This window comes from Trachurus japonicus, chromosome 18 (assembly GCF_045865225.1).
Source record: "Trachurus japonicus isolate A0001 chromosome 18, Traja_1.0".
Classification (NCBI taxonomy): domain Eukaryota; kingdom Metazoa; phylum Chordata; class Actinopteri; order Carangiformes; family Carangidae; genus Trachurus; species Trachurus japonicus.
The window spans coordinates 22,215,227-22,238,690 of NC_140924.1; the positions used below are offsets into that span (position 1 = coordinate 22,215,227).

General features: G+C 44.3%; 1 protein-coding gene across 1 annotated transcript in view; it reads right to left on the bottom strand.

The window, feature by feature from the left end:
• LOC146969339 (uncharacterized) overlaps positions 1-21,274 on the bottom strand; it is a gene marked incomplete at its 5' end in the record, with an annotated part of 43,876 nt that extends 22,602 nt beyond the window's left edge. The window contains 2 exons of the mRNA XM_085759385.1: positions 9,410-11,484; positions 19,756-21,274. Of these exons, the coding sequence (XP_085615511.1) occupies positions 9,410-11,484; positions 19,756-21,274 (3,594 nt within the window). The remainder of the gene's footprint in view (positions 1-9,409; positions 11,485-19,755) is intronic.
• Between the last annotated feature and the right edge of the window lie 2,190 nt (positions 21,275-23,464).

A 23,464-nucleotide genomic window follows, 5' to 3' on the forward strand; every position in this document is an offset into this window, starting at 1 on the left:
TGTTGATGCAGTAGTAGATGTTTTTGAAGCAGTGGTTGAAGTACTTGTTGGTGTGGATGGAGTTGTGGTTGGTGTTGTAGTTGGTGTTGATGCAGTAGTAGTCGAAGCAGTGGTTGAAGTAGTTGTTGGTGTTGTAGTAGGTGTTGATGCAGTAGTAGACGTTGTTGAAGCAGTGGTTGAAGTACTTGTTGGTGTAGATGGAGTAGTAGTCGAAGCAGTGGTTGAAGTAGTTGTTGGTGTGGATGGAGTTGTAGTCGAAGCAGTGGTTGAAGTAGTTGTTGGTGTGGATGGAGTTGTTGTTGGTGTTGTAGTAGGTGTTGATGCAGTAGTAGATGTTGTTGAAGCAGTGGTTGAAGTAGTTGTTGGTGTGGATGGAGTTGTAGTCGAAGCAGGGGTTGAAGTAGTTGTTGGTGTGGATGGAGTTGTAGTCGAAGCAGTGGTTGAAGGAGTTGTTGGTGTGGATGGAGTTGTGGTTGGTTTTGAAGTTGGTTTTGATGCAGTAGTAGATGTTGTTGAAGCAGTGGTTGAAGTAGTTGTTGGTGTGGATGGAGTAGTATTCAAAGCAGTGGTTGAAGTACTTGTTGGTGTGGATGGAGTTGTTGTTGGTGTTGTATTTGGTGTTGATGCAGTAGTAGATGTTGTTGAAGCAGTGGTTGAAGTACTTGTTGGTGTAGATGGAGTTGTTGTTGGTGTTGTAGTTGGTGTGGATGGAGTAGTATTCAAAGCAGTGGTTGAAGTACTTGTTGGTGTAGATGGAGTTGTAGTCAAAGCAGTGGTTGAAGTAGTTGTTGGTGTGGATGTTGTTGAAGCAGTGGTTGAAGTAGTTGTTGGTGTGGATGGAGTTGTAGTCGATGCTGTGGTTGAAGGAGTTGTTGGTGTGGATGGAGTTGTGGTTGGTGTTGTAGTTGGTGTTGATGCAGTAGTAGATGTTGTTGAAGCAGTGGTTGAAGTAGTTGTTGGTGTGGATGGAGTTGTGGTTGGTGTTGTAGTTGGTGTTGATGCAGTAGTAGATGTTTTTGAAGCAGTGGTTGAAGTAGTTGTTGGTGTGGATGGAGTTGTAGTCGATGCTGTGGTTGAAGGAGTTGTTGGTGTGGATGGAGTTGTGGTTGGTGTTGTAGTTGGTGTTGATGCAGTAGTAGATGTTTTTGAAGCAGTGGTTGAAGGAGTTGTTGGTGTGGATGGAGTTGTGGTTGGTGTTGTAGTTGGTGTTGATGCAGTAGTAGATGTTGAAGCAGTGGTTGAAGTACTTGTTGGTGTAGATGGAGTAGTAGTCGAAGCAGTGGTTAGTCGAAGCAGTGGTTGAAGTACTTGTTGGTGTGGATGGAGTTGTGGTTGGTGTTGTAGTTGGTGTTGATGCAGTAGTAGATGTTGTTGAAGCAGTGGTTGAAGTAGTTGTTGGTGTGGATGGAGTTGTGGTTGGTGTTGTAGTTGGTGTTGATGCAGTAGTAGATGTTGAAGCAGTGGTTGAAGTACTTGTTGGTGTAGATGGAGTTGTAGTCGATGCTGTGGTTGAAGGAGTTGTTGGTGTGGATGTTGTTGAAGCAGTGGTTGAAGTAGTTGTTGGTGTAGATGGAGTAGTAGTCGAAGCAGTGGTTGAAGTACTTGTTGGTGTGGATGGAGTTGTAGTCGAAGCAGTGGTTGAAGTAGTTGTTGGTGTGGATGGAGTTGTTGTTGGTGTTGTAGTTGGTGTGGATGGAGTTGTTGTTGGTGTTGTAGTTGGTGTTGATGCAGTAGTAGATGTTGTTGAAGCAGTGGTTGAAGTAGTTGTTGGTGTGGATGGAGTTGTGGTTGGTGTTGTAGTTGTTGTTGAAGCAGTGGTTGAAGTAGTTGTTGGTGTGGATGGAGTTGTAGTCGAAGCAGTGGTTGAAGGAGTTGTTGGTGTGGATGGAGTTGTGGTTGGTTTTGAAGTTGGTTTTGATGCAGTAGTAGATGTTGTTGAAGCAGTGGTTGAAGTAGTTGTTGGTGTGGATGGAGTTGAAGCAGTGGTTGAAGTAGTTGTTGGTGTGGATGGAGTTGTTGTTGGTGTGGATGTTGTTGAAGCAGTGGTTGAAGTACTTGTTGGTGTAGATGGAGTTGTAGTCGAAGCAGTGGTTGAAGTAGTTGTTGGTGTGGATGGAGTTGTGGTTGGTGTTGTAGTTGGTGTTGATGCAGTAGTAGATGTTGAAGCAGTGGTTGAAGTAGTTGTTGGTGTGGATGGAGTTGTAGTCGAAGCAGTGGTTGAAGTACTTGTTGGTGTAGATGGAGTTGTCGAAGCAGTGGTTGAAGTAGTTGTTGGTGTGGATGGAGTTGTAGTCGAAGCAGTGGTTGAAGTACTTGTTGGTGTGGATGGAGTTGTTGTTGGTGTTGTAGTTGGTGTTGATGCAGTAGTAGATGTTGTTGAAGCAGTGGTTGAAGTACTTGTTGGTGTAGATGGAGTTGTTGTTGGTGTTGTAGTAGGTGTTGATGCAGTAGTAGACGTTGTTGAAGCAGTGGTTGAAGTAGTTGTTGGTGTGGATGGAGTTGTTGTTGGTGTTGTTGTTGGTGTTGATGCAGTAGTAGATGTTGTTGAAGCAGTGGTTGAAGTAGTTGTTGGTGTGGATGGAGTTGTAGTCGATGCTGTGGTTGAAGGAGTTGTTGGTGTGGATGGAGTTGTGGTTGGTGTTGTAGTTGGTGTTGATGCAGTAGTAGATGTTGTTGAAGCAGTGGTTGAAGTACTTGTTGGTGTAGATGGAGTAGTAGTCGAAGCAGTGGTTGAAGTAGTTGTTGGTGTGGATGGAGTTGTGGTTGGTGTTGTAGTTGGTGTTGATGCAGTAGTAGATGTTTTTGAAGCAGTGGTTGAAGTAGTTGTTGGTGTGGATGGAGTTGTTGTTGGTGTTGTAGTTGGTGTTGATGCAGTAGTAGATGTTGAAGCAGTGGTTGAAGTAGTTGTTGGTGTGGATGGAGTTGTGGTTGGTGTTGTAGTTGGTGTTGATGCAGTAGTAGATGTTGAAGCAGTGGTTGAAGTACTTGTTGGTGTGGATGGAGTTGTGGTTGAAGTAGTTGTTGGTGTGGATGTTGTTGAAGCAGTGGTTGAAGGAGTTGTTGGTGTGGATGGAGTTGTGGTTGGTGTTGTAGTTGGTGTTGATGCAGTAGTAGATGTTGTTGAAGCAGTGGTTGAAGTACTTGTTGGTGTAGATGGAGTTGTAGTCGAAGCAGTGGTTGAAGTAGTTGTTGGTGTGGATGGAGTTGTTGTTGGTGTTGTAGTTGGTGTTGATGCAGTAGTAGATGTTGAAGCAGTGGTTGAAGTACTTGTTGGTGTAGATGGAGTAGTAGTCGAAGCAGTGGTTGAAGTACTTGTTGGCGTAGATGCAGTAGTAGTCGAAGCAGTGGTTGAAGTAGTTGTTGGTGTGGATGGAGTTGTAGTCGAAGCAGTGGTTGAAGTACTTGTTGGTGTGGATGGAGTTGTTGTTGGTGTTGTAGTTGGTGTTGATGCAGTAGTAGATGTTGTTGAAGCAGTGGTTGAAGTAGTTGTTGGTGTGGATGGAGTTGTGGTTGGTGTTGTAGTTGGTGTTGATGCAGTAGTAGATTTTGCTGAAACAGTGGTTGAAGTAGTTGTTGGTGTGGATGGAGTTGTAGTCGATGCTGTGGTTGAAGGAGTTGTTGGTGTGGATGGAGTTGTGGTTGGTGTTGTAGTTGGTGTTGATGCAGTAGTAGATGTTGTTGAAGCAGTGGTTGAAGTACTTGTTGGTGTAGATGGAGTAGTAGTCGAAGCAGTGGTTGAAGTACTTGTTGGCGTAGATGCAGTAGTAGTCGAAGCAGTGGTTGAAGTAGTTGTTGGTGTGGATGGAGTTGTAGTCGAAGCAGTGGTTGAAGTAGTTGTTGGTGTGGATGGAGTTGTTGTTGGTGTTGTAGTTGGTGTTGATGCAGTAGTAGACGTTGTTGAAGCAGTGGTTGAAGTAGTTGTTGGTGTGGATGGAGTTGTTGAAGCAGTGGTTGAAGTAGTTGTTGGTGTGGATGGAGTTGTAGTCGAAGCAGTGGTTGAAGGAGTTGTTGGTGTGGATGGAGTTGTGGTTGGTTTTGAAGTTGGTTTTGATGCAGTAGTAGATGTTGTTGAAGCAGTGGTTGAAGTAGTTGTTGGTGTGGATGGAGTAGTATTCAAAGCAGTGGTTGAAGTACTTGTTGGTGTAGATGGAGTTGTAGTCAAAGCAGTGGTTGAAGTAGTTGTTGGTGTGGATGTTGTTGAAGCAGTGGTTGAAGTAGTTGTTGGTGTGGATGGAGTTGTAGTCGAAGCAGTGGTTGAAGGAGTTGTTGGTGTGGATGGAGTTGTGGTTGGTTTTGAAGTTGGTTTTGATGCAGTAGTAGATGTTGTTGAAGCAGTGGTTGAAGTAGTTGTTGGTGTGGATGGAGTAGTATTCAAAGCAGTGGTTGAAGTACTTGTTGGTGTGGATGGAGTTGTTGTTGGTGTTGTATTTGGTGTTGATGCAGTAGTAGATGTTGTTGAAGCAGTGGTTGAAGTACTTGTTGGTGTAGATGGAGTTGTTGTTGGTGTTGTAGTTGGTGTGGATGCAGTAGTAGATGTTGTTGAAGCAGTGGTTGAAGTACTTGTTGGTGTAGATGGAGTTGTAGTCAAAGCAGTGGTTGAAGTAGTTGTTGGTGTGGATGTTGTTGAAGCAGTGGTTGAAGTAGTTGTTGGTGTGGATGGAGTTGTAGTCGATGCTGTGGTTGAAGGAGTTGTTGGTGTGGATGGAGTTGTGGTTGGTGTTGTAGTTGGTGTTGATGCAGTAGTAGATGTTGTTGAAGCAGTGGTTGAAGTAGTTGTTGGTGTGGATGGAGTTGTGGTTGGTGTTGTAGTTGGTGTTGATGCAGTAGTAGATGTTTTTGAAGCAGTGGTTGAAGTAGTTGTTGGTGTGGATGGAGTTGTAGTCGATGCTGTGGTTGAAGGAGTTGTTGGTGTGGATGGAGTTGTGGTTGGTGTTGTAGTTGGTGTTGATGCAGTAGTAGATGTTTTTGAAGCAGTGGTTGAAGGAGTTGTTGGTGTGGATGGAGTTGTGGTTGGTGTTGTAGTTGGTGTTGATGCAGTAGTAGATGTTTTTGAAGCAGTGGTTGAAGGAGTTGTTGGTGTGGATGGAGTTGTGGTTGGTGTTGTAGTTGGTGTTGATGCAGTAGTAGATGTTGAAGCAGTGGTTGAAGTACTTGTTGGTGTAGATGGAGTAGTAGTCGAAGCAGTGGTTGAAGTACTTGTTGGCGTAGATGCAGTAGTAGTCGAAGCAGTGGTTGAAGTACTTGTTGGTGTGGATGGGGTTGTAGTCGAAGCAGTGGTTGAAGTAGTTGTTGGTGTGGATGGAGCTGTTGTTGGTGTTGTAGTAGGTGTTGATGCAGTAGTAGACGTTGTTGAAGCAGTGGTTGAAGTAGTTGTTGGTGTGGATGGAGTTGTAGTCGAAGCAGGGGTTGAAGTAGTTGTTGGTGTGGATGGAGTTGTAGTCGAAGCAGTGGTTGAAGGAGTTGTTGGTGTGGATGGAGTTGTGGTTGGTTTTGAAGTTGGTTTTGATGCAGTAGTAGATGTTGTTGAAGCAGTGGTTGAAGTAGTTGTTGGTGTGGATGGAGTAGTATTCAAAGCAGTGGTTGAAGTACTTGTTGGTGTAGATGGAGTTGTAGTCAAAGCAGTGGTTGAAGTAGTTGTTGGTGTGGATGTTGTTGAAGCAGTGGTTGAAGTAGTTGTTGGTGTGGATGGAGTTGTAGTCGAAGCAGTGGTTGAAGGAGTTGTTGGTGTGGATGGAGTTGTGGTTGGTTTTGAAGTTGGTTTTGATGCAGTAGTAGATGTTGTTGAAGCAGTGGTTGAAGTAGTTGTTGGTGTGGATGGAGTAGTATTCAAAGCAGTGGTTGAAGTACTTGTTGGTGTGGATGGAGTTGTTGTTGGTGTTGTATTTGGTGTTGATGCAGTAGTAGATGTTGTTGAAGCAGTGGTTGAAGTACTTGTTGGTGTAGATGGAGTTGTTGTTGGTGTTGTAGTTGGTGTGGATGCAGTAGTAGATGTTGTTGAAGCAGTGGTTGAAGTACTTGTTGGTGTAGATGGAGTTGTAGTCAAAGCAGTGGTTGAAGTAGTTGTTGGTGTGGATGTTGTTGAAGCAGTGGTTGAAGTAGTTGTTGGTGTGGATGGAGTTGTAGTCGATGCTGTGGTTGAAGGAGTTGTTGGTGTGGATGGAGTTGTGGTTGGTGTTGTAGTTGGTGTTGATGCAGTAGTAGATGTTGTTGAAGCAGTGGTTGAAGTAGTTGTTGGTGTGGATGGAGTTGTGGTTGGTGTTGTAGTTGGTGTTGATGCAGTAGTAGATGTTTTTGAAGCAGTGGTTGAAGTAGTTGTTGGTGTGGATGGAGTTGTAGTCGATGCTGTGGTTGAAGGAGTTGTTGGTGTGGATGGAGTTGTGGTTGGTGTTGTAGTTGGTGTTGATGCAGTAGTAGATGTTTTTGAAGCAGTGGTTGAAGGAGTTGTTGGTGTGGATGGAGTTGTGGTTGGTGTTGTAGTTGGTGTTGATGCAGTAGTAGATGTTTTTGAAGCAGTGGTTGAAGGAGTTGTTGGTGTGGATGGAGTTGTGGTTGGTGTTGTAGTTGGTGTTGATGCAGTAGTAGATGTTGAAGCAGTGGTTGAAGTACTTGTTGGTGTAGATGGAGTAGTAGTCGAAGCAGTGGTTGAAGTACTTGTTGGCGTAGATGCAGTAGTAGTCGAAGCAGTGGTTGAAGTACTTGTTGGTGTGGATGGAGTTGTGGTTGGTGTTGTAGTTGGTGTTGATGCAGTAGTAGATGTTGTTGAAGCAGTGGTTGAAATAGTTGTTGGTGTGGATGGAGTTGTGGTTGGTGTTGTAGTTGGTGTTGATGCAGTAGTAGATGTTTTTGAAGCAGTGGTTGAAGTAGTTGTTGGTGTGGATGGAGTTGTAGTCGATGCTGTGGTTGAAGGAGTTGTTGGTGTGGATGGAGTTGTGGTTGGTGTTGTAGTTGGTGTTGATGCAGTAGTAGATGTTGAAGCAGTGGTTGAAGTACTTGTTGGTGTAGATGGAGTAGTAGTCGAAGCAGTGGTTGAAGTACTTGTTGGCGTAGATGCAGTAGTAGTCGAAGCAGTGGTTGAAGTAGTTGTTGGTGTGGATGGGGTTGTAGTCGAAGCAGTGGTTGAAGTAGTTGTTGGTGTGGATGGAGTTGTTGTTGGTGTTGTAGTAGGTGTTGATGCAGTAGTAGACGTTGTTGAAGCAGTGGTTGAAGTAGTTGTTGGTGTGGATGGAGTAGTAGTCGAAGCAGTGGTTGAAGTAGTTGTTGGTGTGGATGGAGTTGTAGTCGAAGCAGTGGTTGAAGTAGTTGTTGGTGTGGATGGAGTTGTTGTTGGTGTTGTAGTAGGTGTTGATGCAGTAGTAGACGTTGTTGAAGCAGTGGTTGAAGTAGTTGTTGGTGTGGATGGAGTTGTAGTCGAAGCAGTGGTTGAAGTACTTGTTGGTGTAGATGGAGTTGTAGTCAAAGCAGTGGTTGAAGTAGTTGTTGGTGTGGATGTTGTTGAAGCAGTGGTTGAAGTAGTTGTTGGTGTGGATGGAGTTGTAGTCGAAGCAGTGGTTGAAGTAGTTGTTGGTGTGGATGGAGTTGTGGTTGGTGTTGTAGTTGGTGTTGATGCAGTAGTAGATGTTGTTGAAGCAGTGGTTGAAGTAGTTGTTGGTGTGGATGGAGTAGTATTCAAAGCAGTGGTTGAAGTACTTGTTGGTGTGGATGGAGTTGTTGTTGGTGTTGTAGTAGGTGTTGATGCAGTAGTAGACGTTGTTGAAGCAGTGGTTGAAGTAGTTGTTGGTGTGGATGGAGTTGTTGTTGGTGTTGTAGTTGGTGTGGATGCAGTAGTAGATGTTGTTGAAGCAGTGGTTGAAGTACTTGTTGGTGTAGATGGAGTTGTAGTCAAAGCAGTGGTTGAAGTAGTTGTTGGTGTGGATGTTGTTGAAGCAGTCGTTGAAGTAGTTGTTGGTATGGATGGAGTTGTAGTCGAAGCAGTGGTTGAAGTAGTTGTTGGTGTGGATGGAGTTGTTGTTGGTGTTGTAGTTGGTGTTGAAGCAGTGGTTGAAGTAGTTGTTGGTGTGGATGGAGTTGTGGTTGGTGTTGTAGTTGGTGTTGATGCAGTAGTAGATGTTGTTGAAGCAGTGGTTGAAGTACTTGTTGGTGTGGATGGAGTAGTAGTCGAAGCAGTGGTTGAAGTAGTTGTTGGTGTAGATGGAGTTGTGGTTGGTGTTGTAGTAGGTGTTGATGCAGTAGTAGACATTGTTGAAGCAGTGGTTGAAGTAGTTGTTGGTGTGGATGGAGTTGTAGTTGGTGTTGATGCAGTAGTAGATGTTGTTGAAGCAGTGGTTGAAGTACTTGTTGGTGTAGATGGAGTAGTAGTCGAAGCAGTGGTTGAAGTACTTGTTGGCGTAGATGCAGTAGTAGTCGAAGCAGTGGTTGAAGTACTTGTTGGTGTGGATGGAGTTGTGGTTGGTGTTGTAGTTGGTGTTGATGCAGTAGTAGATGTTGTTGAAGCAGTGGTTGAAATAGTTGTTGGTGTGGATGGAGTTGTGGTTGGTGTTGTAGTTGGTGTTGATGCAGTAGTAGATGTTTTTGAAGCAGTGGTTGAAGTAGTTGTTGGTGTGGATGGAGTTGTAGTCGATGCTGTGGTTGAAGGAGTTGTTGGTGTGGATGGAGTTGTGGTTGGTGTTGTAGTTGGTGTTGATGCAGTAGTAGATGTTTTTGAAGCAGTGGTTGAAGGAGTTGTTGGTGTGGATGGAGTTGTGGTTGGTGTTGTAGTTGGTGTTGATGCAGTAGTAGATGTTGAAGCAGTGGTTGAAGTACTTGTTGGTGTAGATGGAGTAGTAGTCGAAGCAGTGGTTGAAGTACTTGTTGGCGTAGATGCAGTAGTAGTCGAAGCAGTGGTTGAAGTAGTTGTTGGTGTGGATGGGGTTGTAGTCGAAGCAGTGGTTGAAGTAGTTGTTGGTGTGGATGGAGTTGTTGTTGGTGTTGTAGTAGGTGTTGATGCAGTAGTAGACGTTGTTGAAGCAGTGGTTGAAGTAGTTGTTGGTGTGGATGGAGTTGTAGTCGAAGCAGGGGTTGAAGTAGTTGTTGGTGTGGATGGAGTAGTAGTCGAAGCAGTGGTTGAAGTAGTTGTTGGTGTGGATGGAGTTGTTGTTGGTGTTGTAGTAGGTGTTGATGCAGTAGTAGACGTTGTTGAAGCAGTGTTTGAAGTAGTTGTTGGTGTGGATGGAGTTGTTGTTGGTGTTGTAGTAGGTGTTGATGCAGTAGTAGACGTTGTTGAAGCAGTGGTTGAAGTAGTTGTTGGTGTGGATGGAGTTGTTGTTGGTGTTGTAGTAGGTGTTGATGCAGTAGTAGACGTTGTTGAAGCAGTGGTTGAAGTAGTTGTTGGTGTGGATGGAGTTGTTGTTGGTGTTGTAGTTGGTGTGGATGCAGTAGTAGATGTTGTTGAAGCAGTGGTTGAAGTACTTGTTGGTGTAGATGGAGTTGTAGTCAAAGCAGTGGTTGAAGTAGTTGTTGGTGTGGATGTTGTTGAAGCAGTCGTTGAAGTAGTTGTTGGTATGGATGGAGTTGTAGTCGAAGCAGTGGTTGACGTAGTTGTTGGTGTGGATGGAGTTGTAGTCGATGCTGTGGTTGAAGGAGTTGTTGTTGTGGATGGAGTTGTGGTTGGTGTTGTAGTTGGTGTTGATGCAGTAGTAGATGTTGTTGAAGCAGTGGTTGAAGTACTTGTTGGTGTAGATGGAGTAGTAGTCGAAGCGGTGGTTGAAGTAGTTGTTGGTGTAGATGGAGTTGTTGGTGTTGTAGTAGGTGTTGATGCAGTAGTAGACATTGTTGAAGCAGTGGTTGAAGTAGTTGTTGGTGTGGATGGAGTTGTTGTTGGTGTTGATGCAGTAGTAGATGTTGTTGAAGCAGTGGTTGAAGTACTTGTTGGTGTAGATGGAGTTGTAGTCGAAGCAGTGGTTGAAGTACTTGTTGGTGTGGATGGAGTTGTTGTTGGTGTTGTAGTTGGTGTTGATGCAGTAGTAGATGTTGTTGAAGCAGTGGTTGAAGTAGTTTTTGGTGTGGATGGAGTTGTAGCCGATGCTGTGGTTGAAGGAGTTGTTGGTGTGGATGGAGTTGTGGTTGGTGTTGTATTTGGTGTTGATGCAGTAGTAGATGTTTTTGAAGCAGTGGTTGAAGGAGTTGTTGGTGTGGATGGAGTTGTGGTTGGTGTTGTAGCAGTAGTAGATGTTGAAGCAGTGGTTGAAGTACTTGTTGGTGTAGATGGAGTAGTAGTCGAAGCAGTGGTTGAAGTACTTGTTGGCGTAGATGCAGTAGTAGTCGAAGCAGTGGTTGAAGTAGTTGTTGGTGTGGATGGGGTTGTAGTCGAAGCAGTGGTTGAAGTAGTTGTTGGTGTGGATGGAGTTGTTGTTGGTGTTGTAGTAGGTGTTGATGCAGTAGTAGACGTTGTTGAAGCAGTGGTTGAAGTAGTTGTTGGTGTGGATGGAGTTGTAGTCGAAGCAGTGGTTGAAGTAGTTGTTGGTGTGGATGGAGTTGTTGTTGGTGTTGTAGTAGGTGTTGATGCAGTAGTAGACGTTGTTGAAGCAGTGTTTGAAGTAGTTGTTGGTGTGGATGGAGTTGTTGTTGGTGTTGTAGTAGGTGTTGATGCAGTAGTAGACGTTGTTGAAGCAGTGGTTGAAGTAGTTGTTGGTGTGGATGGAGTTGTTGTTGGTGTTGTAGTAGGTGTTGATGCAGTAGTAGACGTTGTTGAAGCAGTGGTTGAAGTAGTTGTTGGTGTGGATGGAGTTGTTGTTGGTGTTGTAGTTGGTGTGGATGCAGTAGTAGATGTTGTTGAAGCAGTGGTTGAAGTACTTGTTGGTGTAGATGGAGTTGTAGTCAAAGCAGTGGTTGAAGTAGTTGTTGGTGTGGATGTTGTTGAAGCAGTCGTTGAAGTAGTTGTTGGTATGGATGGAGTTGTAGTCGAAGCAGTGGTTGACGTAGTTGTTGGTGTGGATGGAGTTGTAGTCGAAGCAGTGGTTGAAGTAGTTGTTGGTGTGGATGGAGTTGTGGTTGGTGTTGTAGTTGGTGTTGATGCAGTAGTAGATGTTGTTGAAGCAGTGGTTGAAGTAGTTGTTGGTGTGGATGGAGTTGTTGTTGGTGTTGATGCAGTAGTAGATGTTGTTGAAGCAGTGGTTGAAGTAGTTGTTGGTGTGGATGGAGTAGTAGTCGAAGCAGTGGTTGAAGTACTTGTTGGTGTGGATGGAGTTGTTGTTGGTGTTGTAGTTGGTGTTGATGCAGTAGTAGATGTTGTTGAAGCAGTGGTTGAAGTACTTGTTGGTGTAGATGGAGTCGTAGTCAAAGCAGTGGTTGAAGTAGTTGTTGGTGTGGATGTTGTTGAAGCAGTGGTTGAAGTACTTGTTGGTGTGGATGGAGTTGTTGTTGGTGTTGTAGTTGGTGTTGATGCAGTAGTAGATGTTGTTGAAGCAGTGGTTGAAGTAGTTTTTGGTGTGGATGGAGTTGTAGCCGATGCTGTGGTTGAAGGAGTTGTTGGTGTGGATGGAGTTGTGGTTGGTGTTGTATTTGGTGTTGATGCAGTAGTAGATGTTGTTGAAGCAGTGGTTGAAGTACTTGTTGGTGTAGATGGATTAGTAGTCGAAGCAGTGGTTGAAGTACTTGTCGGCGTAGATGGAGTAGTAGTCGAAGCAGTGTTTGAAGTAGTTGTTGGTGTGGATGGAGTAGTAGTCGAAGCAGTGGTTGAAGTAGTTGTTGGTGTGGATGGAGTTGTTGTTGGTGTTGTAGTAGGTGTTGATGCAGTAGTAGACGTTGTTGAAGCAGTGGTTGAAGTAGTTGTTGGTGTAGATGGAGTAGTAGTCGAAGCAGTGGTTGAAGTAGTTGTTGGTGTGGATGGAGTTGTAGTCGAAGCAGTGGTTGAAGTAGTTGTTGGTGTGGATGGAGTTGTGGTTGGTGTTGTTGTTGGTGTAGATGGAGTAGTAGTCGAAGCAGTGGTTGAAGTAGTTGTTGGTGTAGATGGAGTTGTTGGTGTTGTAGTAGGTGTTGATGCAGTAGTAGACATTGTTGAAGCAGTGGTTGAAGTAGTTGTTGGTGTGGATGGAGTTGTTGTTGGTGTTGATGCAGTAGTAGATGTTGTTGAAGCAGTGGTTGAAGTACTTGTTGGTGTAGATGGAGTTGTAGTCGAAGCAGTGGTTGAAGTACTTGTTGGTGTGGATGGAGTTGTTGTTGGTGTTGTAGTTGGTGTTGAAGCAGTAGTAGATGTTGTTGAAGCAGTGGTTGAAGTACTTGTTGGTGTAGATGGAGTCGTAGTCAAAGCAGTGTTTGAAGTAGTTGTTGGTGTGGATGTTGTTGAAGCAGTGGTTGAAGTACTTGTTGGTGTGGATGGAGTTGTTGTTGGTGTTGTAGTTGGTGTTGATGCAGTAGTAGATGTTGTTGAAGCAGTGGTTGAAGTAGTTTTTGGTGTGGATGGAGTTGTAGCCGATGCTGTGGTTGAAGGAGTTGTTGGTGTGGATGGAGTTGTGGTTGGTGTTGTATTTGGTGTTGATGCAGTAGTAGATGTTGTTGAAGCAGTGGTTGAAGTACTTGTTGGTGTAGATGGATTAGTAGTCGAAGCAGTGGTTGAAGTACTTGTCGGCGTAGATGGAGTAGTAGTCGAAGCAGTGTTTGAAGTAGTTGTTGGTGTGGATGGAGTTGTAGTCGAAGCAGTGGTTGAAGTAGTTGTTGGTGTGGATGGAGTTGTTGTTGGTGTTGTAGTTGGTGTTGATGCAGTAGTAGACGTTGTTGAAGCAGTGGTTGAAGTAGTTGTTGGTGTAGATGGAGTAGTAGTCGAAGCAGTGGTTGAAGTAGTTGTTGGTGTGGATGGAGTTGTTGTTGATGCAGTAGTAGACGTTGTTGAAGCAGTGGTTGAAGTAGTTGTTGGTGTAGATGGAGTAGTAGTCGAAGCAGTGGTTGAAGTAGTTGTTGGTGTGGATGGAGTTGTAGTCGAAGAAGTGGTTGAAGTAGTTTTTGGTGTGGATGGAGTTGTTGTTGGTGTAGATGGAGTAGTAGTCGAAGCGGTGGTTGAAGTAGTTGTTGGTGTAGATGGAGTTGTTGGTGTTGTAGTAGGTGTTGATGCAGTAGTAGACATTGTTGAAGCAGTGGTTGAAGTAGTTGTTGGTGTGGATGGAGTTGTTGTTGGTGTTGATGCAGTAGTAGATGTTGTTGAAGCAGTGGTTGAAGTACTTGTTGGTGTAGATGGAGTTGTAGTCGAAGCAGTGGTTGAAGTACTTGTTGGTGTGGATGGAGTTGTTGTTGGTGTTGTAGTTGGTGTTGATGCAGTAGTAGATGTTGTTGAAGCAGTGGTTGAAGTACTTGTTGGTGTAGATGGAGTCGTAGTCAAAGCAGTGGTTGAAGTAGTTGTTGGTGTGGATGTTGTTGAAGCAGTGGTTGAAGTACTTGTTGGTGTGGATGGAGTTGTTGTTGGTGTTGTAGTTGGTGTTGATGCAGTAGTAGATGTTGTTGAAGCAGTGGTTGAAGTACTTGTTGGTGTAGATGGATTAGTAGTCGAAGCAGTGGTTGAAGTATTTGTCGGCGTAGATGGAGTAGTAGTCGAAGCAGTGTTTGAAGTAGTTGTTGGTGTGGATGGAGTTGTAGCCGATGCTGTGGTTGAAGGAGTTGTTGGTGTGGATGGAGTTGTGGTTGGTGTTGTATTTGGTGTTGATGCAGTAGTAGATGTTGTTGAAGCAGTGGTTGAAGTACTTGTTGGTGTAGATGGAGTAGTAGTCGAAGCAGTGGTTGAAGTACTTGTCGGCGTAGATGGAGTAGTAGTCGAAGCAGTGTTTGAAGTAGTTGTTGGTGTGGATGGAGTTGTAGTCGAAGCAGTGTTTGAAGTAGTTATTGGTGTGGATGGAGTTGTTGTTGGTGTTGTAGTTGGTGTTGATGCAGTAGTAGACGTTGTTGAAGCAGTGGTTGAAGTAGTTGTTGGTGTAGATGGAGTAGTAGTCGAAGCAGTGGTTGAAGTAGTTGTTGGTGTGGATGGAGTTGTAGTCGAAGCAGTGGTTGAAGTAGTTGTTGGTGTGGATGGAGTTGTTGTTGATGCAGTAGTAGACGTTGTTGAAGCAGTGGTTGAAGTAGTTGTTGGTGTAGATGGAGTAGTAGTCGAAGCAGTGGTTGAAGTAGTTGTTGGTGTGGATGGAGTTGTAGTCGAAGAAGTGGTTGAAGTAGTTTTTGGTGTGGATGGAGTTGTTGTTGGTGTCGTAGTAGGTGTTGATGCAGTAGTAGACGTTGAAGCAGTGGTTGAAGTAGTTGTTGGTGTGGATGGAGTTGTTGTTGGTGTTGTTGTTGGTGTTGATGCAGTAGTAGATGTTGTTGAAGCAGTGGTTGAAGTACTTGTTGGTGTAGATGGACTAGTAGTCGAAGCAGTGGTTGAAGTAGTTGTTGGTGTGGATGGAGTTGTTGTTGGTGTTGTAGTTGGTGTTGATGCAGTGGTTGAAGGAGTTGTTGGTGCGGATGGAGTTGTTCTTGGTGTTGTAGTTGGTGTTGATGCAGTAGTAGATCTTGTTGAAGCAGTGGTTGAAGTAGTTGTTGGTGTGGATGGAGTTGTAGTCGAAGCAGTGGTTGAAGTAGTTGTTGGTGTGGATGGAGTTGTTGTTGGTGTTGTAGTTGGTGTTGATGCAGTGGTTGAAGTAGTTGTTGGTGTAGATGGAGTAGTAGTCGAAGCAGTGGTTGAAGTAGTTGTTGGTGTGGATGGAGTTGTAGTCGGAGCAGTGGTTGAAGTAGTTGTTGGTGTGGATGGAGTTGTTGTTGGTGTTGTAGTTGGTGTTGATGCGGTAGTAGATGTTGTTGAAGCAGTGTTTGAAGTACTTGTTGGTGTAGATGGAGTAGTAGTCAAAGCAGTGGTTGAAGTAGTCGTTGGTGTGGACAGAGTTGTTGTTGGTGTTGTAGTTGGTGTTGATGCAGTAGTAGATGTTGTTGATGCAGTGGTTGAAGTACTTGTTGGTGAAGATGGAGTAGTAGTCGAAGCAGTGGTTGAAGTAGTTGTTGGTGTGGATGGAGTTGTAGTCGAAGCAGTGGTTGAAGTAGTTGTTGGTGTGGATGGAGTTGTTGTTGGTGTCGTAGTAGGTGTTGGTGCAGTAGTAGACGTTGTTGAAGCAGTGGTTGAAGTAGTTGTTGGTGTAGATGGAGTAGTAGTCGAAGCAGTGGTTGAAGTAGTTGTTGGTGTGGATGGAGTTGTAGTCGAAGCAGTGGTTGAAGTAGTTTTTGGTGTGGATGGAGTTGTTGTTGGTGTCGTAGTAGGTGTTGATGCAGTAGTAGACGTTGAAGCAGTGGTTGAAGTAGTTGTTGGTGTGGATGGAGTTGTTGTTGGTGTTGTTGTTGGTGTTGATGCAGTAGTAGTCGAAGCAGTGGTTGAAGTAGTTGTTGGTGTGGATGGAGTTGTTGTTGGTGTTGTAGTTGGTGTTGATGCAGTAGTAGATGTTGTTGAAGCAGTGGTTGAAGTAGTTGTTGGTGTGGATGGAGTTGTTGTTGGTGTTGTACTTGGTGTTGATGCAGTGGTTGAAGGAGTTGTTGGTGTGGATGGAGTTGTTCTTGGTGTTGTAGTTGGTGTTGATGCAGTAGTAGATGTTGTTGAAGCAGTGGTTGAAGTAGTTGTTGGTGTGGATGGAGTTGTAGTTGGTTTTGTTTTTGGTTTTGATGCAGTAGTAGATGTTGTTGAAGCAGTGGTTGAAGTAGTTGTTGGTCTGGCTGGAGTTGTCGTTGACGCGGTGGCTGAAGCAGTTGGTGTGGATGCAGTTGTCCTTGAAGCGGAGGTTGAAGCAGTTGTTGGTGTGGATGTAGTTGTCGTCAACACGGTGGTTGAAGCAGTTATAGATGTGGATGCTGTTGAAGTTTCTGCTGTAGTTGGAAAGAAATTCAAATCATATTTAAACTTACAATCATTGACTTTCTGAATTTCTTTTTCAACCATGAGCATGTCAAATTTCTTACCTATGTCATCAGTCACAGTGATGGAGCTGATTTCAATATCAAATCCAGAGACAGTTGATGCCGCACTGATTAACACACTCTCAACCTGAGTATTATCTGGAACAGATGAGCTTCTGAAGCTGATGATCATGTCGTTAATGATTGATCCGTTTCTTCAGGAAGAAAAATAGAAATAAAGAGGATTCAGATTTAGGCCACAATTCTTTACCTGTGTCAATGTGTCAACAATGTCCTTAGAAATTACCTGAATGCAACCACGTCCATGGAATTGTAAGAGTTGAATTCAGTTCGGTACAAAGGATCGAGCTTGAAAGTAAAATAACACAGTGAAGTATTATTTGCCAAACATAATGGCAATTCAGTAAGTTGTCTATCACATATTCAGGTCTCTAATAAATATGATACAAAATAATAATGTGACATTTACCTGTCCCTTTATAGTGCTAGCTCGGTTTTGAAAAGCAGCAGATGACGTGTTCAGCAAATCACTTTTAAATGTGTCTGAACGAGATCTGAAAACCACCCGACGTGCAACAGATGTGGAGGTTGCAGAGTTTGTTGTACTTAGACTTGTTGTTGTCATTGGTGTTGTAGTTGGTGTTGATACAGTGGTAGATGCTGTTGAAGCAATGGTTGATGCAATGGTAGATGCTGTTGAAGCAGTAGTTGAAGTGGTTGTTGGTGTGGAGGGAGTTGTAGTCAAAGCTGTGGTTGAAGGAGTTGTTGGTGTGGATGGAGTTGTTGTTGGTGTTGTAGTTGGTGTTGATGCAGTAGTAGATGTTGTTGAAGCAGTGGTTGAAGTACTTGTTGGTATAGATGGAGTAGTAGTCGAAGCAGTGGTTGAAGTACTTGTTGGCGTAGATGGAGTAGTAGTCGAAGCAGTGTTTGAAGTAGTTGTTGGTGTGGATGGAGTAGTAGTCGAAGCAGTGGTTGAAGTACTTGTTGGCGTAGATGGAGTAGTAGTCGAAGCAGTGTTTGAAGTAGTTGTTGGTGTGGATGGAGTTGTAGTCGAAGCAGTGGTTGAAGTAGTTGTTGGTGTGGATGGAGTTGTTGTTGGTGTTGTAGTTGGTGTTGATACAGTAGTAGATGTTGTTGAAGCAGTGGTTGAAGTACTTGTTGGTGTGGATGGAGTTGTTCTTGGTGTTGTAGTTGTTGTTGATGCAGTAGTAGATGTTGGTGAAGCAGTGGTTGAAGTACTTGTTGGTGTAGATGGAGTAGTAGTCGAAGCAGTGGTTGAAGTAGTTGTTGGTGTAGATGGAGTAGTAGTCGAAGCAGTGGTTGAAGTAGTTGTTGGTGTGGATGGAGTTGTTGTTGGTGTTGTAGTAGGTATTGATGCAGTAGTAGACATTGTTGAGGCAGTGGTTGAAGTAGTTGTTGGTGTGGATGGAGTTGTTGTTGGTGTTGTAGTTGGTGTTGATGCAGTAGTAGATGTTGTTGATGCAGTGGTTGAAGTACTTGTTGGTGTAGATGGAGTAGTAGTCGAAGCAGTGGTTGAAGTGGTTGTTGGTGTGGATGGAGTTGTTGTTGGTGTCGTAGTAGGTGTTGATGCAGTAGTAAACGTTGAAGCAGTGGTTGAAGTAGTTGTTGGTGTGGATGGAGTTGTTGTTGGTGTTGTTGTTGGTGTTGATGCAGTAGTAGATGTTGTTGAAGCAGTGGTTGAAGTAGTTGTTGGTGTGGATGGAGTTGTTGTTGGTGTTGTAGTTGGTGTTGATGCAGTGGTTGAAGGAGTTGTTGGTGTGGATGGAGTTGTTCTTGGTGTTGTAGTTGGTGTTGATGCAGTAGTAGATCTTGTTGAAGCAGTGGTTGAAGTAGTTGTTGGTGTGGATGGAGTTGTAGTCGAAGCAGTGGTTGAAGTAGTTGTTGGTGTGGATGGAGTTGTTGTTGGTGTTGTAGTTGGTGTTGATGCAGTGGTTGAAGTAGTTGTTGGTGTAGATGGAGTAGTAGTGGTTGAAGTAGTTGTTGGTGTGGATGGAGTTGTAGTCGAAGCAGTGGTTGAAGTAGTTGTTGGTGTGGATGGAGTTGTTGTTGGTGTTGTAGTTGGTGTTGATGCAGTAGTAGATGTTGTTGAAGCAGTGGTTGAAGTACTTGTTGGTGTAGCTGGAGTCGTAGTCGAAGCAGTGGTTGAAGTAGTTGTTGGTGTGGATGGAGTTGTAGTCGAAGCAGTGGTTGAAGTAGTTGTTGGTGTGGATGGAGTTGTTGTTGGTGTTGTAGTTGGTGTTGATGCAGTGGTTGAAGGAGTTGTTGGTGTGGATGGAGTTGTTCTTGGTGTTGTAGTTGGTGTTGATGCAGTAGTAGATCTTGTTGAAGCAGTGGTTGAAGTAGTTGTTGGTGTGGATGGAGTTGTAGTCGAAGCAGTGGTTGAAGTAGTTGTTGGTGTGGATGGAGTTGTTGTTGGTGTTGTAGTTGGTGTTGATGCAGTGGTTGAAGTAGTTGTTGGTGTAGATGGAGTAGTAGTCGAAGCAGTGGTTGAAGTAGTTGTTGGTGTGGATGGAGTTGTAGTCGGAGCAGTGGTTGAAGTAGTTGTTGGTGTGGATGGAGTTGTTGGTGTTGATGCGGTAGTAGATGTTGTTGAAGCAGTGGTTGAAGTACTTGTTGGTGTAGATGGAGTAGTAGTCGAAGCAGTGGTTGAAGTAGTCGTTGGTGTGGATAGAGTTGTTGTTGGTGTTGTAGTTGGTGTTGATGCAGTAGTAGATGTTGTTGATGCAGTGGTTGAAGTACTTGTTGGTGAAGATGGAGTAGTAGTCGAAGCAGTGGTTGAAGTAGTTGTTGGTGTGGATGGAGTTGTAGTCGAAGCAGTGGTTGAAGTAGTTGTTGGTGTGGATGGAGTTGTTGTTGGTGTCGTAGTAGGTGTTGATGCAGTAGTAGACGTTGTTGAAGCAGTGGTTGAAGTAGTTGTTGGTGTAGATGGAGTAGTAGTCGAAGCAGTGGTTGAAGTAGTTGTTGGTGTGGATGGAGTTGTAGTCGAAGCAGTGGTTGAAGTAGTTTTTGGTGTGGATGGAGTTGTTGTTGGTGTCGTAGTAGGTGTTGATGCAGTAGTAGACGTTGAAGCAGTGGTTGAAGTAGTTGTTGGTGTGGATGGAGTTGTAGTCGAAGCAGTGGTTGAAGTAGTTGTTGGTGTGGATGGAGTTGTTGTTGGTGTCGTAGCAGGTGTTGATGCAGTAGTAGACGTTGTTGAAGCAGTGGTTGAAGTAGTTGTTGGTGTAGCTGGAGTCGTAGTCGAAGCAGTGGTTGAAGTAGTTGTTGGTGTGGATGGAGTTGTAGTCGAAGCAGTGGTTGAAGTAGTTGTTGGTGTGGATGGAGTTGTTGTTGGTGTTGTAGTTGGTGTTGATGCAGTGGTTGAAGGAGTTGTTGGTGTGGATGGAGTTGTTCTTGGTGTTGTAGTTGGTGTTGATGCAGTAGTAGATCTTGTTGAAGCAGTGGTTGAAGTAGTTGTTGGTGTGGATGGAGTTGTAGTCGAAGCAGTGGTTGAAGTAGTTGTTGGTGTGGATGGAGTTGTTGTTGGTGTTGTAGTTGGTGTTGATGCAGTGGTTGAAGTAGTTGTTGGTGTAGATGGAGTAGTAGTCGAAGCAGTGGTTGAAGTAGTTGTTGGTGTGGATGGAGTTGTAGTCGGAGCAGTGGTTGAAGTAGTTGTTGGTGTGGATGGAGTTGTTGGTGTTGATGCGGTAGTAGATGTTGTTGAAGCAGTGGTTGAAGTACTTGTTGGTGTAGATGGAGTAGTAGTCGAAGCAGTGGTTGAAGTAGTCGTTGGTGTGGATAGAGTTGTTGTTGGTGTTGTAGTTGGTGTTGATGCAGTAGTAGATGTTGTTGATGCAGTGGTTGAAGTACTTGTTGGTGAAGATGGAGTAGTAGTCGAAGCAGTGGTTGAAGTAGTTGTTGGTGTGGATGGAGTTGTAGTCGAAGCAGTGGTTGAAGTAGTTGTTGGTGTGGATGGAGTTGTTGTTGGTGTCGTAGTAGGTGTTGATGCAGTAGTAGACGTTGTTGAAGCAGTGGTTGAAGTAGTTGTTGGTGTAGATGGAGTAGTAGTCGAAGCAGTGGTTGAAGTAGTTGTTGGTGTGGATGGAGTTGTTGTTGGTGTCGTAGCAGGTGTTGATGCAGTAGTAGACGTTGTTGAAGCAGTGGTTGAAGTAGTTGTTGGTGTAGCTGGAGTCGTAGTCGAAGCAGTGGTTGAAGTAGTTGTTGGTGTGGATGGAGTTGTAGTCGAAGCAGTGGTTGAAGTAGTTGTTGGTGTGGATGGAGTTGTTGTTGGTGTTGTAGTTGGTGTTGATGCAGTGGTTGAAGGAGTTGTTGGTGTGGATGGAGTTGTTCTTGGTGTTGTAGTTGGTGTTGATGCAGTAGTAGATCTTGTTGAAGCAGTGGTTGAAGTAGTTGTTTGTGTGGATGGAGTTGTAGTCGAAGCAGTGGTTGAAGTAGTTGTTGGTGTGGATGGAGTTGTTGTTGGTGTTGTAGTTGGTGTTGATGCAGTGGTTGAAGTAGTTGTTGGTGTAGATGGAGTAGTAGTCGAAGCAGTGGTTGAAGTAGTTGTTGGTGTGGATGGAGTTGTAGTCGGAGCAGTGGTTGAAGTAGTTGTTGGTGTGGATGGAGTTGTTGGTGTTGATGCGGTAGTAGATGTTGTTGAAGCAGTGGTTGAAGTACTTGTTGGTGTAGATGGAGTAGTAGTCGAAGAAGTGGTTGAAGTAGTCGTTGGTGTGGATAGAGTTGTTGTTGGTGTTGTAGTTGGTGTTGATGCAGTAGTAGATGTTGTTGAAGCAGTGGTTGAAGTACTTGTTGGTGTAGATGGAGTAGTAGTCGAAGCAGTGGTTGAAGTAGTTGTTGGTGTAGATGGAGTAGTAGTCGAAGCAGTGGTTGAAGTAGTTGTTGGTGTGGATGGAGTTGTTGTCGAAGCAGTGTTTGAAGTAGTTGTTGGTGTGGATGGAGTAGTAGTCGAAGCAGTGGTTGAAGTACTTGTTGGCGTAGATGGAGTAGTAGTCGAAGCAGTGTTTGAAGTAGTTGTTGGTGTGGATGGAGTTGTAGTCGAAGCAGTGGTTGAAGTAGTTGTTGGTGTGGATGGAGTTGTTGTTGGTGTTGTAGTAGGTATTGATGCAGTAGTAGACATTGTTGAGGCAGTGGTTGAAGTAGTTGTTGGTGTGGATGGAGTTGTTGTTGGTGTTGTAGTTGGTGTTGATGCAGTAGTAGATGTTGTTGATGCAGTGGTTGAAGTACTTGTTGGTGTAGATGGAGTAGTAGTCGAAGCAGTGGTTGAAGTGGTTGTTGGTGTGGATGGAGTTGTTGTTGGTGTCGTAGTAGGTGTTGATGCAGTAGTAAACGTTGAAGCAGTGGTTGAAGTAGTTGTTGGTGTGGATGGAGTTGTTGTTGGTGTTGTTGTTGGTGTTGATGCAGTAGTAGATGTTGTTGAAGCAGTGGTTGAAGTAGTTGTTGGTGTGGATGGAGTTGTTGTTGGTGTTGTAGTTGGTGTTGATGCAGTGGTTGAAGGAGTTGTTGGTGTGGATGGAGTTGTTCTTGGTGTTGTAGTTGGTGTTGATGCAGTAGTAGATCTTGTTGAAGCAGTGGTTGAAGTAGTTGTTGGTGTGGATGGAGTAGTAGTCGAAGCAGTGGTTGAAGTAGTTGTTGGTGTGGATGGAGTTGTAGTCGGAGCAGTGGTTGAAGTAGTTGTTGGTGTGGATGGAGTTGTTGGTGTTGATGCGGTAGTAGATGTTGTTGAAGCAGTGGTTGAAGTACTTGTTGGTGTAGATGGAGTAGTAGTCGAAGCAGTGGTTGAAGTAGTCGTTGGTGTGGATAGAGTTGTTGTTGGTGTTGTAGTTGGTGTTGATGCAGTAGTAGATGTTGTTGATGCAGTGGTTGAAGTACTTGTTGGTGTAGATGGAGTAGTAGTCGAAGCAGTGGTTGAAGTGGTTGTTGGTGTGGATGGAGTTGTTGTTGGTGTCGTAGTAGGTGTTGATGCAGTAGTAAACGTTGAAGCAGTGGTTGAAGTAGTTGTTGGTGTGGATGGAGTTGTTGTTGGTGTTGTTGTTGGTGTTGATGCAGTAGTAGATGTTGTTGAAGCAGTGGTTGAAGTAGTTGTTGGTGTGGATGGAGTTGTTGTTGGTGTTGTAGTTGGTGTTGATGCAGTGGTTGAAGGAGTTGTTGGTGTGGATGGAGTTGTTCTTGGTGTTGTAGTTGGTGTTGATGCAGTAGTAGATCTTGTTGAAGCAGTGGTTGAAGTAGTTGTTGGTGTGGATGGAGTTGTAGTCGAAGCAGTGGTTGAAGTAGTTGTTGGTGTGGATGGAGTTGTTGTTGGTGTTGTAGTTGGTGTTGATGCAGTGGTTGAAGTAGTTGTTGGTGTAGATGGAGTAGTAGTGGTTGAAGTAGTTGTTGGTGTGGATGGAGTTGTAGTCGAAGCAGTGGTTGAAGTAGTTGTTGGTGTGGATGGAGTTGTTGTTGGTGTTGTAGTTGGTGTTGATGCAGTAGTAGATGTTGTTGAAGCAGTGGTTGAAGTACTTGTTGGTGTAGCTGGAGTCGTAGTCGAAGCAGTGGTTGAAGTAGTTGTTGGTGTGGATGGAGTTGTAGTCGAAGCAGTGGTTGAAGTAGTTGTTGGTGTGGATGGAGTTGTTGTTGGTGTTGTAGTTGGTGTTGATGCAGTGGTTGAAGGAGTTGTTGGTGTGGATGGAGTTGTTCTTGGTGTTGTAGTTGGTGTTGATGCAGTAGTAGATCTTGTTGAAGCAGTGGTTGAAGTAGTTGTTGGTGTGGATGGAGTTGTAGTCGAAGCAGTGGTTGAAGTAGTTGTTGGTGTGGATGGAGTTGTTGTTGGTGTTGTAGTTGGTGTTGATGCAGTGGTTGAAGTAGTTGTTGGTGTAGATGGAGTAGTAGTCGAAGCAGTGGTTGAAGTAGTTGTTGGTGTGGATGGAGTTGTAGTCGGAGCAGTGGTTGAAGTAGTTGTTGGTGTGGATGGAGTTGTTGGTGTTGATGCGGTAGTAGATGTTGTTGAAGCAGTGGTTGAAGTACTTGTTGGTGTAGATGGAGTAGTAGTCGAAGCAGTGGTTGAAGTAGTCGTTGGTGTGGATAGAGTTGTTGTTGGTGTTGTAGTTGGTGTTGATGCAGTAGTAGATGTTGTTGATGCAGTGGTTGAAGTACTTGTTGGTGAAGATGGAGTAGTAGTCGAAGCAGTGGTTGAAGTAGTTGTTGGTGTGGATGGAGTTGTAGTCGAAGCAGTGGTTGAAGTAGTTGTTGGTGTGGATGGAGTTGTTGTTGGTGTCGTAGTAGGTGTTGATGCAGTAGTAGACGTTGTTGAAGCAGTGGTTGAAGTAGTTGTTGGTGTAGATGGAGTAGTAGTCGAAGCAGTGGTTGAAGTAGTTGTTGGTGTGGATGGAGTTGTAGTCGAAGCAGTGGTTGAAGTAGTTTTTGGTGTGGATGGAGTTGTTGTTGGTGTCGTAGTAGGTGTTGATGCAGTAGTAGACGTTGAAGCAGTGGTTGAAGTAGTTGTTGGTGTGGATGGAGTTGTAGTCGAAGCAGTGGTTGAAGTAGTTGTTGGTGTGGATGGAGTTGTTGTTGGTGTCGTAGC